At 51.7% G+C, this 14,482-nt stretch overlaps 1 protein-coding gene across 1 annotated transcript in view; it reads right to left on the minus strand.

The window, feature by feature from the left end:
• Plxdc1 (plexin domain containing 1) overlaps positions 1-14,482 on the minus strand; it is a 62,577-nt gene that overhangs the window by 4,655 nt on the left and 43,440 nt on the right. The window contains exons 8-12 of the mRNA XM_071603178.1: positions 12,703-12,798; positions 9,277-9,358; positions 5,892-5,952; positions 4,608-4,743; positions 394-426 (exon numbers count right to left, since the gene is read on the minus strand). Of these exons, the coding sequence (XP_071459279.1) occupies positions 394-426; positions 4,608-4,743; positions 5,892-5,952; positions 9,277-9,358; positions 12,703-12,798 (408 nt within the window). The remainder of the gene's footprint in view (positions 1-393; positions 427-4,607; positions 4,744-5,891; positions 5,953-9,276; positions 9,359-12,702; positions 12,799-14,482) is intronic.

Consider the following 14,482-nt stretch of genomic DNA (forward strand, 5'->3'; position numbering starts at 1 on the left):
CCCACTAGGGAACTTGTCAGAGAAATTGCTTCCGCTCGCTGACTAGGAGGCCCATGGGGAGGGGGGGCCATGGCCACCGGCCCCACCAGCCATGTCTGCCCAGGCTCAGACTTTCCCCTCCCACCTCTTCAGGGCAGCTAATATTCAAGAGTGGGAGGCCAGGAGGAACCTCTGGAGGATCTGACTAAGATAGAAATGTTTGGGTAGACATGTTCCTTCAATCTAGGGGCCTGTGCCCAGAGTGCCCCCTGCCTTCCCACCTAGCAGGAGGTCTGGGCCGTTCACATTGGCTGCTTTGCTCCTCCTCTTGGCCACAAAAAGAGGCTCAGTGCACCCTCTTGGGTAGGGCAGACCCAGGGGTACAGGGAAGAGGGCAGGTGGTTCTATACTCACCATCTCCTGCGTAAGGGTTCAACTTGGTATCATCTTCAAAGAGAGAAGACAAAGGAGCAAGATTAGTGGAATCACTATGCTTTTGTCTCCCTGGGTCTGGATGGGATTTTAGGAGCTTTGGTTCAGCTGAAGTGCAGAGAGGGGAGGTGACTTTCTTAGAGTCTCACAGCAATGCAAGGGTAGAAGGCCAGAGCAAGTCGGGCTGACATTCCTGTCAATTATTGACTCATTCAACAAATATTTATTGAGCATTTACTGTGGGCTGAGCCTTGAGAATAGGTGCTGGTGACACTGCAAGTAACAGACATGGTCCCTGCCTTCGAGGAATAACAGGTGGGAGAATGGAGGACTCACAATGATAGGCATGTAGCAATGATAGAGCACATGCCTAGCATGCCTGAGACTCTGGGTCAAAATAGATAAAACCCACATGATGCTGAGCACAATGGCGCACACCTGTAATCCTAGCAGCTTGGGAGGCTGAGGTAGGAGGATCATGAGTTCAAAGCCAGCCTCAGCAATGGCGAGGCACTAAACAACTCAGTGAGACCCTGTCTCTAAATAAAATACAAAATAGGGCTGGGGATGTGGCTCAGTGGTTGAGTGCTCCTGAGTTCAATCCCCAGTAACCAAAAAAACAAAACAAAACAAAACAACAACAACAAAAAAAAAACACAAAAAACAAAAAACAAAACTTGGTCAGTTGAGAGTAGTAAACTAACCGGGGACAGTGGCCCATGCTTATAATCCCAGCTCCTTGGGAGACTGAGGAAGGAGGATCAGAAGTTCAGAACCAGACTCTGCAACTTAGCAAGACTCTGTCTCAAAATAAAATAAAAAGAAATGGGGGTGTACCTCAGTGGTAGGGTGCTTGCCTAGCATGTGTGGGGCCCTAGTTAAAAAAAAAAAAAAAAGAAGAGGAAAAAGCAATTCCCCAAAATTGAAAGGAAAATAAAATTGTAGATTTCTACAGGTGAATTTTCTTCCAGAATTTCAATAAATAAGAACTTTTTGAGCAGAACTTCAAACCTATTTTTTAAAAATAGTAACTTACTTTTTAAAACAACTTTATTTTATGTATCTATATTTTTATGCGGTACTGAGGATCAAACCCAGTGCCTCACACATGCTAGGCAAGCGCTCTGCTACTGAGCCACAACCCCAGCCCTTCACATTTATTTTGTTATTGCAAGTTGACAACAATGAATTGGCTAATAAAAACTGACCAAAATAACCTAAATATCACTGGGCATAACTTGATTCAGAAGAACATGAGAATATAGACCATTGAAAATCCATTGTAGCCTGGTCCACACTTACCTCTGGTAGACAAAAGGACATGGTGCCTGTCACAGTCCCTCCCATAGAGCCACTGAAGGTGGATTCACTGGGCCCACCACAGCCTCTTTCCTACTCACCAAGGACTGGTTCCCAGCTGCCATCTTGCCAGAACTCCATGGAATGCAAATTGGTTCCCTAATTAATGGGTTGAGGTATCATCCCATGAAACTCACAGAGGAAGAAGTGCATGTAGTGTTTATCGAATGAGAGGTCATTTTTCTGTAGTTACCTGTCCCTTCTTGCTGCTACCAATGTGATCTGTCAGCTGCTTATAAGATGAGCCCTTGTACTACACACAGCTCTTCTGGGCTTTGTGCCAGTAATTTGCCACTCAGAGGTGGTGTGGCCCCCTGGAGTGGGCAGCATTCAGTTGCAAGTGAAGAACTTGGAGTCCAGCCCCCAGGCCTCCTCTCCCCTGGTCCTCTCTGCTCTCCGACTCTGCACGTCCCCCAGGAAAGCTGCATCCCCTTGGTTTATAACATTTCTCCATTACAGACTGTTCCACAAGATGAACTGCACCAAACAGACTCCATCCCACGCCTGTCTCCTAAGTGCCCCACAGTGATAGGGCTGGGGTCAGTGGTTGAGTGCTCCTGAGTTCAATCTCCAGTAACAAAAAAAAAAAAAGGACTTGATTGGTTGAGAGTAGCAAACCAGCTGGGTACAGTGGCCCATGTGCGGCGGGCAGGCGGGCACCTGGCCTCAGTTCTGTCAAGATGCCTTGAGAGCTAGGCATGTGGGGGGCAGTCATCATTAAAAGAACTCTATTATGTGGTGCTGGGGATCAAACACAGGGCCTTGAGGGTACAGGGCAACTGCTGTACCCCTGAGCCACCTCTCCAGCCCCAAAGTTCTTGACAATATTAGCCACCTCCTCCAGGCCTGGAAGGACGTGGAGCCATAATCGTCCTCACTTACTGTAATGCTTTTTGTTGGGAACTGTTACACAGCAGGAGTGAGGCCAGTTCCTGGTCTGGCAGGATCCAGACAACAAAATGGGCAAACAGAATCTGCTGCCTCTGTGAGGGTCAGCCACCACAGTAGCGACAGAGCACCAGTCCCTTCAATCCCAAGTTATTACAAGTCAGGATTTAGAACAGGCCCCCAGATGCTGTGTCCTGGGCTCTCTGTGCCCACCATCACCACCCCTTCAGTCTCTGATACTGTGGCTCGACCAGATGGTAAAGTCCTGAGTGAGGTGAGGGAGCTGTCTGCACCCCCAGCCCAGTGCCAGCCAGAGCGTGCCCTCGAAGCACAGGGTAGACTGAGGAAGACTGGCCAAGGGTTGCTTCCTTCTGGTGGAGCTTCCCTTCACTGGAGGGTCACCCCTGCACTTGGCTGCTAACTCCCCAAGGGCCAGGTCTCTTTGTGCTTCCTCTTCACTTAATCCCCGGAAGCAGCAGCACCTCAGCTCTTAGTACCTGAGTCTCAACCAGCTCCTTGCTATTTCCCAGCAGCCTCAGGGTGACCAAGCCACCCAAGTCTGCTTCACGTGTCCACCTTTGGCTCTATTCCCTGTTCCCTGAATTGTCACCAACCATTTCTATCTCTTTCAGCACTGAAAAAGGCAGTGGGGTCAAGGGGAAGGAGCTTTTGGAGCCAGATGAGACCTGACTCCATCTCTTCCTGCTGGGTGGCCCTGGGCAAGTCATCTATCTCTCTGAGTCTTAATATCTTCTCTATAAAATGGAGACATAACAATATCAACATCCAGAATGTTTAGGAGGACTAAATATTAATTTGTACATGACTGTAGCAACCTACCCGTCACATGGCTAGTCCCCCAAGATATTAGCTCTTTCTCTCATATCTCATTCTCCTCTGTGACTTCACTCTGGCCAGGAGACCCTGATTTAGTTCTTCAGTTCACCGGGCAATATTTAGAAAGGTGGGGGCACCTCATGTAGGCCTGAGTCACCTACTTTGCCCCTTATAAGCCTATTTCCTTATCGGTAAATTAGGATGGTGGCTAAATATTTTAAAATACTAACTTTTTACTTCTTTCCTCCTATCTGTTATTCGTTCTAAGCAGGTGTTTGGCTCAGAGGAGGCTAAGAGCTCATAATCCTTCAGGCTTTCTTTAAGGGAAAGGGGCTTTCAAATCTAGAAGAGATATATTGGAAAAAGGATAAGAGAGGAATTTCTCAGAGATAAGCAAAGAATCCTGGAGGAATTTGGGAGAATCTAAAAGATCTCGGGCTCCTGGATTGGAGGAGGCTGCACAGAGCCCCCAGGGGACGGGGAGCCGGAAACTACCCAGGACCTCTGGCAGTTTCAACCAAGAGGCCTTGAGATGGCAAAGAAGCCCGGGAACTGCCTGGTCTGAATAGGCAGTATGAATGGTCACCAACCCAAGATGGAGGACATCAGGGGCCCACCTGGACCCTCTGCTGGAGCAGGGGCCAAGGCCAGAAGAGCTCCTGCCAAGTGGGGTCTGAGAGTCAGAAGCAAAGTTAAGTTACAGAAAAATCAAACAACCTCTCTCTCACCTCTTAGTGTGGGGCTTAAGTTCAAACCTGCTGTAAGAATGAGACCTCCCAGAACCTGTGAGGATTACTATCAAGATTGACCCAGGTGACTTATAGAAATGCCTGGCCCTGGGCTGGGACATTAATTCTCCCCTCTCCACAGTGAATTCCACCCCCCGCTCTGATGCAGGTCAGCACAGTGGTTATAGCCCAAGTGGTTATAGCCCATTCTACACCTGCCTCTGCTGCTCACCGGCAAGTGAACTAAGCGCTCTGGGCTTCAGTCCTTTATAAGAGGGCAGGGCAATGTCTGTCCCATGAGATGGTCCCTGTGAGGGCCAGTGAGTGCTTCAGGCAATGGTTCTTCCCAGGTCCCCCGCCAGCCGACCCCAGCTCTAGCCTTACCTTCAGTGGTAAGGCTGTCAATGAAGAGGGAGGAGGAAGTGGTGGTGAGGTCGCCGTCCAAGGGGCCAAAGGAGCTGTCAGGGGAGGCCGAGTAGTGGTCCTCATCCTGGAAGTCCTCGCACGTACTGCCCTCTGCCTAGAAGAGAGACCCCCCCGCACTGCTGCCTGGCTAGAGTTGGGCCCTGGATGCATTTAAACCTTCCACTTAGTCTGACCACTTGGGAAAGCTGAGATGAAGGCTTGCTTGAGCCCAGGAGTTCAAGGTCAGCCTGGCCAACCTAGGGAGACTCCAGTTCAAAAAAAGAAAGCAAAACGAACAACAACAACAACAAAAAAAACCCTTTACTTTATCCTACAAGTGTCTTATCTTACAGGGCAATTTATCAGTCAGCTGCTTCAAATTCTTACTCAAGGAAGGAGCTGAGAGGCCAATCTTGAATAAATAGAGCAAATCTGGACATTCAGCACAGCCAACGTCAGAAAGGGGAGGTTGGACAGATTTTTTTTTTTAAGGCCAGAAAAAGACAGCTTTCCCCCGCCTGGACTAATAAAAGAGGTCGCGGCGAGGGCGTGGCAGTGGGCCTATAGGGTTCATGTTTAAATGCTGAGTCCAGAGCCTCGTAGCTGTGAGAGGCAGGCCTGCTCCTCACACTCTCCCCTCTGACCAAGGGGGGCACTGGCCTCCAGCTTCAAGGTCGAGTTAAATAAGAGCACGTGTAGGGCAGCGCCGTGAGGCGCTCCCACTGCAAGACGAGGAAGAGGACGGGAGCAAAGAAAGATGCAGTGAGCTCTGCGTCAGCCCAGGGTATGAGAGCAGGATGCTCCCCACCCAGAATCATTGCTGGAAAATTCTAGTAATGAGAAGGAACGGGTCAGGATTCTAAGTGGGAGGTGCCTGGAACGACCCTCCACACCCCCAGGATGACTGCCTCCCTCAAAAGCCAGAGGCCTAGAGCCTCGGCAGGTGCACAGCCTCTGCAGGAGCCAGCTGGGACTGAGGCCCTGCCTCTACAGGCACCAGAGGAGTTCCCGAGGAGCTGCCTGCTGAAAGCCAAGTCCCCAGAAGCAGTTGTCTTGGGGACCCACAGAGTCCTCTAAAACCTTCCAGAGTGGTCTAATTGGTTCAGAGCAATCTGGAAAACAAATCTTAGCTGGAGGAGAGAATAAAGACACCTCAGGCTGAAGACACCTTGAAAAGAGCTCCCTGGGGAGGGGCCTGCTGGCAGACCTCCTTCCCCTCACCTGCACAGGGCCACGTCACAGCAGAGCACACATGCTTCTCACCTCCTGGGCACAGCCATAGGCCAGCCATTCCTGGCGATAGCGGTCGAAACCACTGGAGCACCTGCAAGGGAGTTAAAAAGTTAGAGAAGTGAGGGGACCAGAAGAGAAGCCCTCCACTTTCATGTCCCCTATTCAGTACGTCTCTGAAGACAGTTAGGAGGGGCTCAACTCCTGGTCAAGCTCCCCAGGTGCAGGAGGGAGGGGAGGATGTTTGTGTATCCCCACCTTTTTTAGGACCAGCTCTCGGGATCAAGGCCACAGCTGCCCAGATGTGTGTGTGTATGTGGTGTGTGTGTGTGTGTGTGTGTGTGTGTGTGTGGTGTGCAGGGACGCATGACCTCTGATGACTTTTAAGTCTGTTTGACTCTGCTACCGTGGCATTCCTGGAACTGGAGGAACTCATACTCATTCGCCAGGCTCCCCATTATTCAGGGGCCTCAACTTTGAAGCAGAGGCTGGTGGAGGGTGGGTATTGGAAGAGGCTGGCCTACGCTCCCTGTGTGATCATTAAAGGCAGAAATAAGGGTTCTGCTGGAGGCTGGGAGAGGTGAAAAACAGGCTGACCCGGGTCTCTGGAGAGGACACTGTGCAGCTCAGCTGGGTCAGAAGAGACCAAGTGCCTCCCTTGGGAAAGGGTGGGATACAAGGGTGAACCAGAGAAGGTTCTCCACGGCATCAAGGGCTCAAATTGCCCTTCTTCACTCTTTGGTGCCAGGGGAAGCAGCAAGCTTTACTTGAGTTCAGGGACATCTGCATGGGAAGAATAACATCCTGAGCCACCAGGGCAGAGAAAGATTCCCAGCAAGTTAACTCCACACCAGCAGCCCCTGCCCATCAGTCCAAGACCCAGCGAGGCCAAAGTTGAGGTTTTCTGAGGACCTCTAGTCTTTCCTTTCGGAGGTATCCAAGCTGCTCCTCCTGAGCAGGGGTGCCTGCACTGCACCAGCCACAGGCTCCTTCTCTCAGGCCTCTAGGACCACTACTTTGGGGGATAGAGAATTAGGGGAGTTATTGGAAGCTGGGGACCAAAGTTTCTTTTTGACTAGGCTGATTCTTTCCAGGATTAAGCCTTCAGTACAGGTCTAAGAGCATCACATTCTAAACCCTGAGCCAGTCAACCCAGACTCAGAGAGGGGAATGAGAGATGGCCACTTACTGAATGTCTCTTGAATGCCAGGTGCTGCCCCAGACACGGCTCCTCCAGCACCATTTCTTAGGATTCTCACAATGACATTGGAAGGCAGCGGTTATGACCATCAGTTCCTGAGCTAATACAGGAACTGAGGTCACCCTTAGACTCCACAGTGGGCCTTGGGGACCACTTTAGGATGACAGAAAGACACTTTTTCCATGGTAAGTGAAACTGTCTAAATCAGATCCAGCCCCAAGCAGGGAGGGTAAGCCCTGGGAGGCTACAGAGAGCAGAGGAGATGAAGGGGAGGGGAGAGGAGAACCAGGGTCCTCTATCAGCCCTGCCCTCTGGCTCTAGGGCACTGGGGTCAGCTCTCATTTGGAGCCAAGGCTCTAAAAATCTGGCAAGGAGTGAGCCCAGGCCCATGGGTGTCTGGGGATAGGTGGTTTGTGGCCCTTGTCACCTCACACCCTCTGAGAGAGCTTCTCCGCTCTGGGGCTGACAGAACCCCAGTAGGGCAGAGTCCACACGCAGAGCCCCACCCTCCCCCCACCCCTGACTGGCCAGTCCTGCTGAGGCAGGCCACCCTCTGATCATGTCATGCTCCCTGAGTCTGGGTGTAGTCACTAAATGAGGCTGTGGTGATGTCAGGGTTTTGCTTTCGTCTGACCCACTTTGCAGTTCCCATGGCTCCGTTTGTGCTGGATGCTGAGTCACGCGGTGGCAGCCAGCCCCAGGATCCCAGGGCTCATCTCAGGCCATCCAGAGCGTCTCCCCACCACAGAGACAGTGGTTCTCCACTTTGAAAGTGCAGAAGATGAAACACTCCAAAAAATCAGACTCCTGGGACCCTGGTCCCAAGGGGTCAGATTCTGTGGGTTGTTGGGGGAGAGGCAGGGAATCCGGCCAGCCCTCCAGAGGATTCTGAAAGACTTGGTGGCAGAGGACTCTGCAAAGTCTCCTGTTCCAGAAGAACCAACCCATCGACCCAGGTTCAGCTCCACGAATTCTGAGGCTCTCTGCCTTCCTTCAAAGACCCCTGGATGCTTTGTAAAAATGCTGTTTGGCATTTGGGGAGTGTTCTCTTCCCCACCCCCACATCCCCCTGATTCACATGACGCAGCTCCATTTTACAGGGTAAACACACTGAGGCCCCAGGTGAGTGCGCCAAGGCACAGCTGGTGGGGAGAGCACCTGGGAGGCCTGATGAGCGCACCCCCTCCCCTGAGAGTGGAGCCGGCCCTGTGCATAGCAGGCTGCCTGTGGAGGCCAGGGCTTCTATTTCTGCTCAGGGATGTTGGAAAGGAGCAAAGGAAACGCTGACAGCTGCACGACAGCTGCACGGGAACTCAGAGACTGTAATTTTGCAATTTTCAAGATCGCCTTAAAGGCTCCCAGAGTTCTTAGGGCTTCCCACTCTCATGAGAGCTCAGTCCCCACAGGAATCCTTCTTTCCCCTCCTGCCGTTTATTTATCTTGGACAGGAGAACAGAGCTTGAATTCTAAATCTAATGTGCAAGGAAATGATTTCAGAACTAGGAGTAGAAGATAAACTGGGTTTAAGGACTTTAGCCCTGAAACTGAATCTCACCCAGAATTTTCTGTGCTTCCAAAACCAAGCATACGGTGTTGTAGCCTCCCCCAACTTTCTGCGGATGCCTGCAGTGTCCACATCCCTGGTTTTCAAGAAACCCTGTTGCAACCCAAGAAAGATCTTGAGGTGGTGTTTTGGGGTCACAGGGCTCTCATCCAGTGGCAGTGGGTCATTGCCTCACTCTGAGCTGAGAGTTCCGACACTTGTCTGCAGATGAGGCACTATGTTAAAATGCCGGGTCCCTGGTCCCCTTCCAGAGATTCCAGGATTCTGCATGCTTACAGGAGATCTTGGAGACCCTGGGATGACCACAACTGAGTCCTTCTCTTTGAGAAGTCCTGCTCTAGAACCAATACCCTCACAGCTTCCTGGGATTAAGGAGGGGGCTACAGCTGCTGGAAGCCCTGAATGGTCTTCTGGAAGCTTAGTGTCACCCCAGGCCTCACTCTGCCACACAGACACCTTGATCAGGCACAAGCCTCAAGAGAAATTCTCTTCTGAGACATTCTTGTCCTGTTGGCCAGGGAGGCTCGGAGCAGAGAGAGAACCTCATGCTGGCAGAGAGGCCCAGAGGCCCGAGGCAAGAGTGGAGCTTTGCCACCGTCTGTTCTCCTCTGGAGTCTGCTTATGGGACTCAGCGCATAATGCTGGGCACAAACCTCTGCAGGACATGGCACCAGCTGCAGTTGAAGGTCAGGTCCGAGGACATGCAGGTGTCACAGCTCCGATGCTGCAGGCAAGCTGCAAGAGAGGAGGCAGTGGCCACTGAGCATCGGGACCTTTCTACCAGCTTCACAGGGCACAACTCCTGAGTTCCAGAACAACAAAGTCTCTGTCTTAACCGGAGCTCGAGCTCATTATTGCGACCCTTACTTCAGTCCAGCCCCAACTCCCTTCCTTCCTTCTCGCCTTCCATGATCAGGGGGTTAGGTCCTGAGCTGGTGCTGGGGGTTTAACAGTAAGACCTAGTCCCTGCCTTCTTGGGGCTTACAGTCATATGAGCAGACAGACACCAAACAGATGCACAGACAAAAATAACTAGAAGTTGGGCGCAGCAGTGCATCCTTGTAATTCCAGCAACTTGAGAGGCTGAGGCCGGAGGATCACAAGTTCAAGGCCAGCCTCAGTAAGTTAGGGAGACACTGTCTCAAAATAAAAAAAAAAAAATAAAAAGGGTCGGGGATGTGGCTCAGTGGCAAAATGGCCCTGGGTTCAATTAACAGTACAAAAGTTTACTGGGGCTAGAAGTCCTGGATGATGAAGTCCTAGCAGTGAGCAGAAAAAGAGCAGATGCCCGCAAATGGATAGACAAGTCTACCTCAGGGCTTCTGTGGTGAGAGGGGCTGAGGAAAAAGTAGTTCAGGACAGGAAGGCAGAAGGAGAGTGGGGATGGGGGTTGCTCAGGGAGCCTAACACCAGCCATGGAGGGGAGGGCCTTTGGGCAGAGGAAGAGAAGGGAGGGGGGGAGCGGGCCACTCTCCCAGGGGAGGAAAAGTCCAAGCAGCAGAGCCTGGTGTGTATGGCCCAGGAGTGGTCCCAGGACAGACAGAACCCCTAACAGGCTGCAGGGGAGAGGCGGAAGTAGCAAGAAGAGAGCGGCAGCTGGGGCTGGCCCAGGGCAGAGAATGAGCAGAGCAGGCTGCTGGAGGGCACCTGGGCCCCTCCTTGCACTGCTCAGGTAGAGGAGCCAGAGGCCTGGGGAGCAGGAGGGCTGGGGAGCAGGAGTCCTGGGGAGCCGGAGGCCTGGGGGCTGGACTCCAAGTTCTTCACTTGCAACTGAATGCTGCCCACTCCAGGGGGCCACACCACCTCTGAGTGGCAAATTACTGGCACAAAGCCCAGAAGAGCTGTGTGTAGTACAAGGGCTCATCTTATAAGCAGCTGACAGATCACATTGGTAGCAGCAAGAAGGGACAGGTAACTACAGAAAAATGACCTCTCATTCGATAAACACTACATGCACTTCTTCCTCTGTGAGTTTCATGGGATGATACCTCAACCCATTAATTAGGGAACCAATTTGCATTCCATGGAGTTCTGGCAAGATGGCAGCTGGGAACCAGTCCTTGGTGAGTAGGAAAGAGGCTGTGGTGGGCCCAGTGAATCCACCTTCAGTGGCTCTATGGGAGAGACTGGCAGTTGGTGGCACTATGTCCTTTTGTCTACCGTGGCGGAGGAAAAATCAGGAGCAGGAAATAAGCAGGGGCTGCCCCGAGATGGGGGTGGGGCCGTGTGCTCTCTGCCTACTTCCTTCCCTGCTGTACCCAGGGGGCCTAGAGTGCCCAGCGTGTGATATGTAGAATTCATGGGGACCTGCTCTTCTTATTCCCATTTTACATAGGAAGGAACTGAGGCCTGGAGTCATGAAGCTAAAAGTGGCAGGTCTGGGTCTGAGCCAGGGTCTGTGTGAACCTAGAACCAGAACTCAGCCTTTTGGTTCCTCGTGCCCCGGCTCCCAGCCTCACACAGGGTACCTTTCCTTGACTGTCTCCTAGCAGAGGAGCCAGGAAGGACCCACCATGGAGTGCGATGGCTTTAAGATAAGCCATCCACATCCCTGGGAGTATCTGGGATAAGTGCTCTCGGCACCCAAAGCATAATGGAGAAGATGAGGGATAAAGAGCTTTCTCCTGGCAAAGCCAACAGGGCTCCTACATGGGCGGCCACACAGGAGTCCAAGGCCTTGCCGTTCTCAGTGACTCTGGGGGCCCCTTAAAGGCTCTGGCCACACTGGCCATGATGAAACCCTCTGGGAGCCTTGTGGGGAGTTCATAACACCTGTTGATTGTATCTCTCATCTCGTTTCAGATGTCCTGTGTGCTATTAAATGCTCACAAAATTCACTAGAGTTGGGGGAGTGGCTCAACTAAAAGTCTCAGAAGTACATTTCAGGCATGGCGGCACAAGCTTAAAATCCCAGAGTCTCCAGAGGCTGAGGCAGGAGGATTGTGAGTTCAAAGCCAGCCTCGGCAACTTAGTGAGGCCCTAAGCAACCTGTCAAGACCCTGTCCCGTACATACATATATATAAGGGCTTGGGATGTGGTTCCGTGGTTAAGCACCCAGCCCAGGTCACTGCTTCACCCAGGCAGTTAGCCCTGGCCCTTTATGTCATTATTCCTCATGAAGCTTATCCAAGTTTTAGGACTTGAAGTCTGTCCTTGCAAGTCCTTGAGGAATCCCTGTTTTTCAGGCCCTGGGCTTCTGCTTCCAAAGAAGGTGACTGGGTTGGTGGGTGAGTCTGTGACCTGCACCGTGTCTTAGCCCTGTGACTCCCTGGTGTCTGGTCCTTTCTATTTTCTAGGGGAAGATACCTGCTGAGCCCAGGCTGAGACATGGCCTGGCATTCATGACCAACCCTTCCTCTTCCTCCTCTTCGTTCTCTATCCCCCAACTCCCAGGAAGGAGGAGGAAGAGAAAGGGAAGCAAGAAACGTCACAAAAGGCAGGCAGGCCATGGCTTCAGAAGGAAGCTGGGAGGTACCATGAGACAGGAGAGGAACTTAAACTCCCTTAAAAATACAAGAATAGAAGTGCTGTCCTTTAACCTCAGTCCCTGCCTCAGTCCCCACATCCCAAAGAGCACTCAAAGCCAGTCCTGAGGCGTCCACAGTGGCAGGGGGGCTTTGGTCATGGTGTGTGTCTTCAACTGTATGTAAGTTTTTGGAGGGCTGCTGCCTAAATCTTTTTACTGTCCTCTGCCCATGGACTCCAGCACCATTCCCTCCAAAGAAAATTTAATGACAAACCACAAATTGTTCAGTTTCTGGGTTACTTTTCCTTGGCACTAAGAGGGTACATCTCTCTGGGGTTTCAATTTTATGTCAATAACAATACCTGTCATATATTAGGCAAACCACCCCCCAGGCCTGGGACCTACCAGTAAATGTCAGAGCTGCCATTTCTGGTTCTAGCCCTTTCCACAGCTCTGGGAGGGAGGTGTTGGGGCCTAGAGAAGTTAGGTGACTGTATCCCCCAGAGCTCAGCCGTGGCCCTGGGCCCTGGGCCATGAACCCTGTCTGTTGACTCTGAAGCATGTTGCAAGATGGCGGAAAGCTCCCTGTCCCTGAGAACAAGCCCCACTCACTTGGCAATGGGGTGAACTCCACGGCCGACGTGCTGGTGATCTTGCTGGAGTCCAGCTCCACCCGGTGGTATTCAAAGATCGTCCTTCGCCGAGACTCTGAAAAGAAGGCAGAGCCTGTCCTCAGGAGCCTATCATAGCCAGAGGGCTCAGTGCAGCCACTGAGGGAGGAAGTAAACCCACCAACCTGAGAGAGACAAGAGCCAGGAGCTGACCTGGAGAGGACAGCCTCTGTTGTGTGCAGGTTAAACTACCACCACAGAGGCTGGGCTGCTGCTGGGGTGAGGAGACGGCCAGCCTCTGCTTCCACACGCCTCTGCCATCACAGGGCTGTTCCCTGAGCCATGATGTCCTCCCACCCTATCTCCTTGTCGAGCTCACTCTTGCAGATCTGGCTCAAGGACCTCTTTCCCTGAGTGGCACCTCTTGACCAGTTCCCTCCTGTCCCTGCTCAGGCTAGGTGTCCTCCTCCCACTGTACTCACCTGGTTTTGTAGACCTTCTGGGCATTAGATTGTGAGCCTCAGGTCCTGAATCTGACCCACGGTGAGCGCTCTGCTAAAGTCTCTTGCTGACCACTCTCTCCTCCTGGATGGAGGCTTAAGCAAGGTTCAGGGTCTAGATCCAGGTTTAAGTCCTACCTTGATCCCTGCAGAAACTACCCTCAGGACCTCGGGAGTCAGACAACCCGAGTTCTGATTCGAGTTCTGCTCCTGACTTGCTAGCTAACCCTGGACAAGTCAGTTGAGCCTCTGTTTCTGGTCTGTGAAGTAGAAAGACAGAGAAACTTGCCACAACACCCTTTGGAGGGAAAAAACTGGAATTGTAAATGAAAATATTTGTCTTAAAATGGCAATCTTCTATGTGCTGATATTTCTCATGACCACACCATGTCCATTCATGAACCAGGACTTGGAGTTGGTTTCCTTTAGCTCTGCAAGGCCGGCAGCCAGCTGCTGAGCTTCCCCACAAGAAGAAAGGGCACTGAGTGTGTGGTCTTTCCATCACCCTTCCTCCTTCTGGAAACAATATTCCTTTTGGGGGAACAGTGCCCAGTACACTGAAGCTGCCGTCTTCCATGATCCTGCCTCACAGTGATTGGTTCAGGTCTGGGTGATAGATTTGAGGTGAACCAATCAGAGATCTTCCCTGAGACTTTTCAACTAACCAACCCATGAATGACAGTGTTTCCAGTCTCATGGCCACAGAATAAAGCTATTTTATGGAAAGGAACAGGAAGTACTAGTGTGGTTCCAAAACCTTCTCTGGCCCCCATTTTCCCAGTTGTTCAGCTCCTCATTTAGTTCTTTGTTCTACTTTGATATTCCCCAGTGCACTCCCCTTTCTGTTTAAGCTAGTTTGGATTGGGTTTTTAGTACTAGAAGCCCAGAGTAGGTAGGGAAATATTTCTCACTCAACTCTAGATGGTTTTGGGGAAAATTTCCCAAGGGAGCAGGAGAGCCACCATGCAAGGGAAGGCCTCTAGTGCAACTGCTGAGTGTCGTATCCCTCACCCCTCGTCCTGTGTGAAGGATTCAGGGGGCACCCACTGCTTAACAGAATATCTCAGCTCTATATCATCACTTACTTATCCTCAACCTTGGACTAGCTCCCTCCTGCTTAACCCAGGATTGAACCCCCTTTGGTCTGGGGCCAAAGTTCACTCCTTCCCCAGGACACCACACTGCTCTGCTGAAGGTATCGGTGCACACTCAGCCCCTGAAACATTCAGGCCTGTACAACGTCATTCTAAGTAATGAAAAGGAAACTGCTCTGGCTTTGGT

Source organism: Marmota flaviventris, chromosome 17 (assembly GCF_047511675.1).
Source record: "Marmota flaviventris isolate mMarFla1 chromosome 17, mMarFla1.hap1, whole genome shotgun sequence".
In the NCBI taxonomy this organism is placed as follows: domain Eukaryota; kingdom Metazoa; phylum Chordata; class Mammalia; order Rodentia; family Sciuridae; genus Marmota; species Marmota flaviventris.